The following is an 11137-nucleotide window of genomic DNA, read 5'->3' as shown; positions in this document are numbered from 1 at the left end:
AGATGATAATGCACTGACAACGTCTTTGTGGTTGAGTGGGAGTAGAATAATTGTGCTTGCAACTTCGCAGAATGGCATCAAGCAGGAAGGTGTGTGTGAACATAGACTATTTGAGTCTACAGTTTATTGCCAGTTATAACTAAAGAAACCATTGACACAAGTGTCTGGACACTGAAAAGAAATAACATTAGGTAATTATAACATAGATCTAAGTGATTTACCGGTAGTTTAATATAATTATCCTCTTAGATGTATCTAGTTATTTGTATGCACTACAGCACTGTCTGCAATGGCTCGATCTAATTTCACTACTGGAGATCCCAACACACCTTGGTGGTATCAAACACCAAGTTTGGCATCCCAGTCTACATACAGCCAATCAACTTTCGCAGGTAATTTGATAGAACTTTAACTTGTACTTGTGCTCTTTAATATGTGTCAGCTCTAATTAATTTATGACTCTGTATACGTAGCTAGATGTATGTGTACTGTTGTACATGATAATGTTGCACACGCATGTTTGCTGTTACAGGAGCTTCGATCTCACAACTGACGGATCCATTTAGCATGACTCCCGAGCGAGTTCCACAAGATGATCGGTGCAGTCCAAGTGAAGGAGAAGACTCTGATGATGAAGAACATCATAGCTTTCTGATCACCACGGTTGATACTACTACAGGGCAGTCTAGTTTTTCCCTCACAGAAGGTTGTCAAAGATTCTCGGATTTGAATCAGCCAAGGATGAGCTCGTCCTTACCAAGATCTGCACAACATTTCAGTAGTGTTGCATCAACAGACAAAAATCCCAGCAAGAATTCTCCAAACAAGAAGGAAGCTACTAGTCCTTTCTATGATTTGAAGTCTAGCAGTAATAAAGGACAATGGGCAAGCTGGCGAAGTGGAAAGAGAAATGAAGGGAAAACGTTGAACAATGAAACAGCAAGTTACCTTGATGTGTGTAGCTGTAGAGATAAATTTTAATCACCACCGCTACTATTAAAGTACGCCTACTGTATAACGATTGCATTTTTGCAAAAACTTGTCATTTTCCGAGACCAGTACAACAGTATACCAAATCAGCTGTTTTATATAAATAATTTCTCTTCTATTAATTTACAGGCACTTCAAGCATCTGAAGTGTCAGCTGTTACACCTACATCGTCAAATGGTGTTGTAAATTTCACCGTCAATTGCCAAATTCACCTCCACTCAGAGAATGGTGAACTTAAACGCTCTAATTCCAACATTGAGCTAATACCGGCCTCTGGTTCTCAAATACCGATCATGTTCCCTGGAACTGTTTCCATGGTGACTGGGTCAAATATCAATCCTGGAGTTGTTGTGAAAGCTGAGAAAGATCCACTGGAAATGACCCTACACTCAAATATAACGGTAAAAGCATCTATAATACAACTCAGCACACAAAGAGGGTAAAAGAGATTATAATCTCTATTTTTACCCTCCGCACTCATATTATGCGTGTAGAGGGTTTTTCAAATGGAGATTTTTATTTTATAGGAGAGACAAGTATTATAATTTTAGCTATGATTTCATTTTGGTGCGATACAATTAATGACCTATATATATTATTGTATCTTTGCATGATTGAGCTCCTGTTTAGCGTTGAATATTTTGTTGTGATACTGGTAGCAGAAACATAAAATCATCTGCTGTTTGTGTGTGCAACCAGCTTCATGCCTGGGTAAACTGAAGGTAGACAATTGGACTAAGCAATGTGTCTTTAGGAGGGTAACTGTGTGCATAAAGCAGTATCAAATTGCAGTTCACATTCCTTACACTTTGAGTTCAGTGATCATTAAGCAAATAGCTTATTCTCCTCAATAGCCTGAGGTCATGTGGGAGGATAAGTTTGCATCTGGTAAAAATAACGTACATCGGCAAGTTTATACAGGCTCCTCTGTGTAATTATTTCATCAGCTAATGTATAATTATTAGACATGATTGTACAACTATTCCAAATAACCTGGCCTGAAGTTTTTTGGTGCCAGCATGGAGGTAATATGATAATGGATATTAGGTTACAGCCAAGCGTGACAACACTTCCTTAGAAATGGCAATGGCAGACATAGACCATAATAAAATTATTATCTGCATGGTTGTGTAAATGGAAAATGAAGGGAAATGGTACGTAGATGATTCAGGCAAACTTACATTACAAATACTATATCAATATATTAACTAAACATCCCCATGTGCCAACTGTTACTCCTATATAGGAAGAAGATTCTACTGACTTCAGTGCAGCCAACATCACAGGTACATGTACGTTGAGTATTGATACAGAAGTAAATACATGGCTCATTTATTTTGTATATTGACTGTGAAATTAAAGTACCTCTTAGAAAAAGACTTACAGCACTCTCCATAATTATTATTGGCATCATATAATTATAGCAATAAAAGCACCCGCTGCTGATGCTTCTGTAGATGTGTCAAAGGCACAATAACTAAAGCTACTACAATGTATAATTATTATATCTAGCTAATAATTATTATTATTACACATAATGATAATAATTATTATCATGATGAAAATGTTTACATTAATTTGCTGCACTTCCTATTGTCATTAACCCGAGGTGCACCGCGGTGCCACGTGTTGTATCTGTTTCTTCCACGGTTTGTTCTCTTTGCTTGCGATTCTAAGTCTGTTCAACTAGCTTAAATGGTGTGTTACAGCATCGATAGCTTCAACACAACAAGTTATTAGTTTTACCTGTGGAAGATTTTCTTAAAATCTTAGTGGTAGAATAAAGTGAGCAATTAAAGGCTAGGAAGCTTGGCTATGCATGGGCTAGCTATAGCTATATACACACTTCTGATTTGAGACATCAAACTACATGTATCTAGTCCTATGCATGTGCACTCTATAATTTTAACCACGTGGAGCCCATCCATGTTGAGGACTCGTGAATACCCGTCCTGCCTCTGGCCTCGGACTAGTGCATCCAGCAGTCCCTCTTACCACGTTGACCGCATGATAGCCCTTCCCACCTTAAGCTCTGAGCTGCTGTTTTTTTCATGTGAAATTATGCAACCCCAACTTTATAGTGCTGTAGTTCATGTGGTATATATTTCAAATCTGACGAGACAGGACATTATAGTGTCTTGATCAGCGCAATCACATAAATTATTATTGCATGTGTACAAGTGTGGGAAAACTTTGTGAGACTTTTTCTTCTCTTTTCAAGGAATGAATGATGACACATTCTTAGCGTTCCGCATTAGGCATAACATTATTGTAAGGAATAACATTTAATTGCTATGCATGCATGTGAACTTCTAATTTGAACGTGGCAGATTTTTTTCTCTGACAGTTGAATCAACTTGCAAAGTAATCACCTGTATCAACTGCACGACTCATTAGCCCCCCTACACAAACAGGCGTATCTATGCTGTACCCACGGACCAACCCATTTCACACAATACCTCACCTCTTCGACTTTTGTGGACTGTGTAAACTTTCTCAGTGATACTAAGCAATAATTAGTCCGTATTTGCAACAGTTGTACTTGGCCCCACAGATGAAGTTTGTGTAGTCTATCGTATTACCCAATTATACAGGTTTTCAAATGCGAGCCATTGCGAATTGCTCATTTTGCAAACAAAAGCCTCCTAAATAGAGAGCATTCGCATGCAATAGTTAGAAACGCACTCATGCTTGCATGTACAGTGTCATTCGCAATTGATTAACTATACGCATTTGAAACCAGTATATTGGGAGGCTAGAGCTATATCTATTAAGTAAGTGCCATGGACTATTAATTGACACTCGATTACTTTACAGCTTGTGTCCATATATACTTTCTGAATCTCGGTATTATTTCATACCTGTATTCTACTGAATTTTCTTCCAAATCATTCTCCACATGTACAGCTGAAGATGGCCGTGACTCTCTGTCTCCTCTCTCTATATCTTCCCAAGAGAGTCAGCTCAATCATTCCATGTCTTCTGCCAACCAAGACATCCTTAACTACCTCCGGCCACAACTCATGCAGGTAAGCCGTAAATTATAAAATTCACATTCACACAGGAGTACGTATTATAATTATACAGTCCGTATAATTATTATGATACTGCACATAGTACGACTCTACTTGCATAGCAGTTGCAACTTGTTTATGCTTGGTGTTCGTGGTCAACGAAAACAGTTAATTCCAGAATCAACCAATTAATTTCGAGCAAATCCTGATTATGCAACGCTAGTTAGGCATTTCCCAAATAAAATGCGCAAATGGTGGCAACTCAGAGGAGGTACGACACGCGTGCCTCGATTTAGCAATTTGCCTATGCAATAACTTTGAGCGTGGACGGATAATCAAGGCATAATTCCGCTCACGCTTAACGTTATTGCAGAGGCTAATTGCTAAATCGAGGCACGCGTGTCGTACCTCCTCTGGCGGCAACTGCATGATTATGCCTCGGTGCACATGCGCAAGCGAGGTATGTGTGTTTGTGTAGACTGCTACAGCTGCTCAAAGATCAATCAAGTGCAAGTAAGAGTTTCTATAGGCTTCTAGTATGTTTTCTTGGATTGTTGTTTGCTGCAGTTTAGCTCAAACATAACGTATAGGAACGGGGGTACGTTAGGGCCTGTAGCTACCGAAGAGTTGCTCGAAATTGATGATTCCGCAAGCTGTCTTCGTTAACCTCGAGCATCCAGTAGGAGAGTGGGTGCAAGTACGATAACTGCATGTGTCCAAACATAATTATATAGGTATTACTCTAGTGTTATATTTGCAGCAATTCTATATACTAGTGCATTGCTCAACCGAGAGCATTATAATCTCTTAGGCGTAAAGGCTCTGCATGCTGGATATTCATTCCAGGACAGTAGGTATTCACTCTAACTACAATGATTACTAATACTTTGCTATACCTATAATAATAATAATTATGATGTTAATCCTTGCCAACTGATTAAATTTTCTTTATGCGCCTAGTATCTAAACCCAGTGGTGATCATCCCTCTACTCAGCCAGTACAACCTGTTAAAAGGCGACGATCTCAAGTACCTCTCGCACCCCTTCAGAACAGAAAAGGAGAAGAAAAAAAGAATTATCGCGAGTGCTCCAGCGACAGACTTTGAGCTATTTGTGGAAGCTATCTCATCTGAAAAGACTGATTCTGGTCATGTGTATTTGGCTAGGAGGATTAGAGAAGCACTCGAGAAAAAGCGAAGCAACCCTTTTAGTAAGCTAGCTATAGTTATAATTACGTACTTGTGGTATTCTAATTGATTGTATAGATGCATAATTCTTAATACTAGGTACTTCTCATCTCAATACTCCTCCACCCTCTCCAGAGCGACTATCGTCCCTCCGAGGAAACAGTCAAAACATTAACAAGCCGTCCGCAATCTTAATGTCCAAGGAGCGAAGACACTCCCCCCACAGCTCTACCACACCCTCTCCTAGAACCCCGACACGAGTAACACCTCGATCATCAGCTTCTTCAATTGCAAATCAATCCAGTTCCAACATCGATACTAACGAGGTACCATTTCAGCCTATACTCAAAACCTTGCCATCTAAATCAAAGCCAGAGACATCACACGAAACGTCTACACTGCCAAGAAGATTCGAATCAAATTTGAGACAAGATTCCCGTGGAAGTAAACCATATTCCTCAGCTCGTTACACATCCATGAGCTCAACACAGAAAGACATTAACACAAGACGCTCAAAACTTTCGAGGCATGGCTCGTTTCAAGGTACTAGTGATGGGAGAGTTCAAGTTACTCCACTTTTGAGAGATAGTAACAAACTTTCAGAAGAGAACTCTGATGTCCTGGAGAATTTGACTCATTTCAAAACGTCAGTCTTCCAATTTCCTACTACGCCACAAGAGTTTAGCTACCAGGGAATGATGAATGAAAACTCGCAAGTGGGTTACTCAAACAGTCACGAAAGCAGATTTGATAATCCTACAAGCGGAAGAGATTCACTGAGACGAGTCAAGAAAACTCTTGATTCAACCCCTTACACCACCATCCCTGAAGCTGTGTCTGAAACAGCTGAGTCCCCTGATGCAGAACCACCTCCCATGCCAGTTAAACAACGGCGATCACTAACAAGAGACGCGAGAAAGAACTATTCATTCGTAAGTGTCGACCGAAATGCCCCCACTACAATTGCTACCAGACAACCGTCCCAAGCTATTTCTCAAGAGAACAACGAACCTGTTATGGTATTTTCAGTAAATCGGCCCAAGCACTCATCACTGAGGCGAGAAAATCCAAAACAATCAGTACCACTGAAGCGTGGGATGTCACTATATGGAATGTCTGATTCACCCTCGAAGCAGTTCCCCTATGATGGTTCCTACATGCCTTCAGCCTTGTCTCCCGATACTGTTGGTCCAGCGCAAACAAGAGAAAAACCTCCTCCAGGCATGTTTTTTATAATAAATGCAGCACACAGTCATTCTTAATATCTAGGGAATCTGTCACCACTGTATTCATGCACATACAATCTAAGAGCTTTCCAATTCCTATGCAATAATTATGAAATTAAATACCATGTTATTAAACGGCTGGTCGGTCATGATTCAATGGGGGCTCCAAACGTCTGAAAGCCTTACTCTAAAACTACTGCATGTACAGTACGTGCTTACTTGAACGTTTCCCTCCTTTATATATAGTTCCTGTAAAGCAGAGGACTCACAGACGCACTCAGAGCTACGACACCTCTCAAGCCAGCGTGTCCGACTTTGTGACCTTTCCCACCCCCCAACAGCCACATCCCTCAAACTATAAACACCTTTCTCTCAGACGAGACACCACCCCCTCCAGATTAAGTAGCAGCAATGTGTCCACAATCTCCGAAGTTCCAAGTCATATTCCAATAATCTCAACGCAGGATTCCGGAATTACAAGTACATTCGACAGTAAACTACGCAGTCCAAGTGAGTTCAGTCTGTTCACTGATCCTGGATCATCAGTCAGCAAGTACGTGGGAGCCACTGCTTCAGATACTGGGAGTGAGGTAAGTGCAATAATTATAGCTGAGCGGTATAAACACGTGTAGTCATAAATGAATTTTGGAATCAGTATAGCATATTCGTAACTAAGCAAAAAAACTGCATAGGTATAATTATAAGGAAATAATTTATGCAGTCCAATCTTAGTACAATTGACTATGTATTTCTTAACAGACACTATCTATGAAGAAGTTTGAATGGCTGCAAGAGAAGGTTCGATTCAAAAGAACTCCAGAGGTAATTTATCATTGGCTTGATTATACTTTACATCGATAATAATTATTTTGTATTATAGGATATTCTGTTCTCGTCTCGTACTCACTTCAATCAAGAGAGGATGTTACTCAACAGTGGTATTCTATATGAGGTGAGCAGATTTTAATTGATTTTTATGATGCAAGCACTCCCTTAAATGCATGGATAGTATATTTATGCTGAACCACCAAAAGTTAAGTGCAATGCATTGCAGTCACAATAGTTATTAGTGTGTACGTCAACAATAATAATATCAAGGTAATTATGCCTCAGTGCGCATGCAAGTGAGGTATACGGTAGTGTGTTTCAGGGCCGCTAGAAGATCTAGAGCTCACTATTTATACTATTCCTCATGCACACGTTTATAATTAACTCGATAATCCTTGCCAGCAAACAAAAGTTATTGATGTGCATGTAATAATACGTGCCATAATTATTACACAATGCAGCATGGACAGCCCAAGTTCCTGGTGCTGCTCACTGACATGTTACTTATTCTGAAGCCCCGTAAGAAGACCAGTATCCTTCCAGGAAGATTGGGGAGCTTCTTCTCCAGCTCTAAAGGACCAGTACTGGACTGGTTCAGCGATATGGAGTGTATTACCAAGATGGTAAGGATAGTTTTCACAACATAATACGTTCACAAACAAGTATTACAGTAGACTCTCGCTATTCCGGCTCTCTGAAGTACGGCCACCTCGATATACCGGCCATTTGGCTTGGCACGAAATGCTAGCTATATGTTTACTGCACAAAACTCACCCTGAAGTACGGCCACTCGCTATTCCGTTTACCGGCCAGTGCTGGCTGTCCCAAACAAGGTTTTCAATGTAATTTTATACGTGTATTACGGCCGGATATGACGTTTTGGGTGTGGTTTAGCAAATAAAATTGGATTACACTTAAATAGAGAACAGAATGATTCATTATCCTACATTATCCTCGAGACAAGAACCGCAAAAGTAGTCATTAGATTCGAGGTACAGTCCTTTTTAAGCCGCAGCTATTTCCTGAGCTGCAGCCACCTCGCTATTCAGGCCAAGCTGCATGGTCCCAAGGGTGACCGGATTAACGAGAGTCTACTGTATCAGTACCGTATCAATTTCATTATAATAAACATGTCGGATTTTGTTTATGCAGCCTCTAATGCTAAATCATCTCTCTGTGAGATCACTGTCAAAGAGAAAAGGTGAGTAAAGTATACGCTCCAGCTCCGACCCTTGTACACACATGCATTGATTTAATATAATTATAGAAATTCCCATCTAGTTACGATCACTTTGTCAGTATTGTCTGTACATACAATGAGTACACTTTAGGACAGCTTTGGGGGAACAAAGCTTATAGGTTATTGAGGGGGGTTGTTTGTACAAACTGCTTGTGCATGTTCTTTTTGGGACTTTCATGGGAAAATTGTGGCAGTTATCAGAGATGGTCATTAAGAGGGGTTCCACTGCACTGTTTGTATGATGATTAGTTAGTATCTACACTGTTTCTTTCGCACTTGTGCACAGAGCCACAAGTACTCTATCTTCACTACGACGATCGGTCAGAGATGATCCAGTTTACACTGCACTCTGTCTCCAAGGAGGCCAAGGACGTTTGGGTGGACTCTCTCAATGCTGCCATTGCATCCTGCACCAAAGCTCTAGCCAAGACCGTGCTATCAGAGGGAAATATCAGTAAGTCACGCACTGTTAGCAGTTCTCTTTTCTGTTCCGATTCTGATATGCATTTAGGGTAATTTTACAGCACATGTACGTATTATGTAATTATAAGGAAAGTGCATGTGCATTGTTGGGAGTGGTCACCATTTTTACTTGGTTGAGTAGTCATACTAAAGGGTGTTGTACTCAATGTAAACATTGCTGGAGTGTAGGTGAAACCCTGAAATTTGATACATGACAATGTATGCTAATCTCCACTCCATAATAATACATGTATAATATTAATACTTGGATGATTGTGAGTCAAGCGTGGTATCACTATAATATCTTAAACTGGTGCATGTAGAATGGAACCCCTAACTTTACGTACAACAGACACCTTTGGGGGAAATATTTGGCCATTATAGCTATACACAGTAGTGTAATTTTTTGTTTAGGACCTGCCTGAGTGCCTGGATTGTAGTTACTCTCAGGGAATGTAGTATAATTAAGACAGGCTTCACTTATAGCTATAATTTTACTCTGTACAATTTCTAAAATAGCAGTACCAATTTTGATGAATGCTCTCTCACTAGTTCGCCAACTCCCAACCAGTCCCACCTACACAAAGCTCACCCTCACCATTGTGGAGGCCAATAATGTGGCTGTTGAAGTGGATGCTAAAACAAGAAACCACTTCTGTTCTGTACAGATCGGGGATACAAAGTGCAAGACTCCCAGTGTGAAGGCTCAGTGCTGGCCATCCTGGAACTACCAGGTGTGTACATCAGTGTAGGTAGAAAGGTTGTTGTTTCCTAGACATACAAGTTTTGGTAGGCAATTGCAATTTGAACAATAAATGATGCCAGCTAGTGGGGTAGGGCAATGCATGTATATCTACCCTTTAAGATGACTGTACATGCAGTAGTTGTGTTATAATTATTATTATTGTTGTCTTTATAACTCCATCCATTAATTTGACACAGTTTGAGTTTGTGGACTTTTCTCTCACTGAAACAGTCTGGATAGAGTTCTACACTGAGAGGATAACTAGTCCTGATGGTGGGTATTGCCGGCTAATCATACATGTGTCATTTAATTTACCTTGCTGTCTTGTGTATCTACATGCACCGGTATACTATGAAGCAAGAGTAGATAAGAGTAAATTGAGCATGCAGTCTTGTAGTGGTCATAATTATAGTCGCATGCATCGATCTTAGTATATTATTCTATAACTGTGATTCTGAGAATTTCGTGCCACACATGCAGGCCTTTCTTGAATGCATCGTGGCTCCCCCCCCCCCCTCTTCGTACACCACTGCATTAGGAAGGGGGGGCCCTAGAACCCCCCCCCCATATTTCTAGGCTATTAAGTAGATATGACTTATAAGCTGCACTATGTAGATAGCCATACTCTTTTAAAAGCTAGAGCCCTCCCGTTGACCATTTCTCCTTTAATTATCTATAAAAATAATAATTATGATTAAACCCATAATTATAATTATTATGCTATTCTATTTAGTAGTTAGCTCTGCTCTATACAGCGCTAGCTATTGGTAGCTGCATAAAATAATATTGTGGAAAGATGTGCACTGCACTGTGACAAAGGGGGAGGCTGTTATAGCCATTCAATCATGGACATGAATATTCCTTTTTGACAACACAATCATGCTTTTTTTCCTACTTTTTTACACCATTCCCTGCATGCATGGAAACTAAATCATGTTATTAAAAAAGCTTCCGCTGAGGCGATAGGCATCCGTGGCGTTTTTAATTTTTCCCTACGATTTATAAACATGATTACCTCGATCTGCGTCTTACTTAATCTGTTTGTACATTTTTTCAATATAATAATGCAGAGTATCTTGGTGGTGTCGACATTCAGATGATGGCCGTCGCCCAGAGGTTGAAGGTCAACATGAGTCAGGGGGTGAGCTCACTGCAATTAAAGAACCAACACCTCCCACTAAAGAATGGCAAGGGAACTATCACACTGCACTTTGAACTGGGGTGGGCCGATACCAGCACAAATGCATGAGCTCTGTGTGTGCATAAAGACTAATTAGCTACTTATCACGTTTGTCTTAATCAGCAAAAAGCACGTTTTTAGGCCTTTTTTAACTCACCAATTTTTATGTCTGCTTTTAATCCATTCAAAGTCACAAAATTAATTCTGTAGATCTACAAGTACGTATTGAGTAATTAGGTGTTAATGTACGTACTGTGACCTATG

General features: G+C 40.0%; 1 protein-coding gene across 4 annotated transcripts; it reads left to right on the top strand.

Moving 5' to 3' along the window:
* Window positions 1–34: 34 nt before the first annotated feature.
* LOC135337913 (mucin-2-like) lies at window positions 35–11075 on the top strand. 4 transcript variants are annotated; one of them, XM_064533948.1, is made up of 17 exons: window positions 35–191; window positions 279–392; window positions 533–939; window positions 1120–1392; window positions 2238–2283; window positions 3899–4020; window positions 4966–5215; window positions 5292–6413; window positions 6665–7008; window positions 7178–7240; window positions 7299–7370; window positions 7708–7869; window positions 8399–8447; window positions 8773–8940; window positions 9501–9682; window positions 9891–9966; window positions 10764–11075. In XM_064533948.1, the coding sequence occupies exons 2-17, from the start codon at window positions 290–292 to the stop codon at window positions 10940–10942; spliced, it is 3618 nt and encodes a 1205-aa protein (XP_064390018.1). In that variant the 5' UTR covers window positions 35–191; window positions 279–289; the 3' UTR covers window positions 10943–11075. The 4 variants fall into 4 exon arrangements, with proteins under 4 accessions (XP_064390018.1, XP_064390014.1, XP_064390021.1 ...); XM_064533944.1 differs by having other exon boundaries at window positions 533–954; window positions 2238–2277; XM_064533951.1 differs by having other exon boundaries at window positions 533–954; window positions 5328–6413.
* The last annotated feature ends 62 nt before the right edge of the window (window positions 11076–11137 follow it).

The sequence above is a fragment of the Halichondria panicea genome, chromosome 1, assembly GCF_963675165.1.
Source record: "Halichondria panicea chromosome 1, odHalPani1.1, whole genome shotgun sequence".
NCBI classification, from domain to species: domain Eukaryota; kingdom Metazoa; phylum Porifera; class Demospongiae; order Suberitida; family Halichondriidae; genus Halichondria; species Halichondria panicea.
The sequence above is the reverse complement of the archived record's forward strand: the minus strand, read 5'-3'. Positions and strand labels throughout refer to the sequence as shown.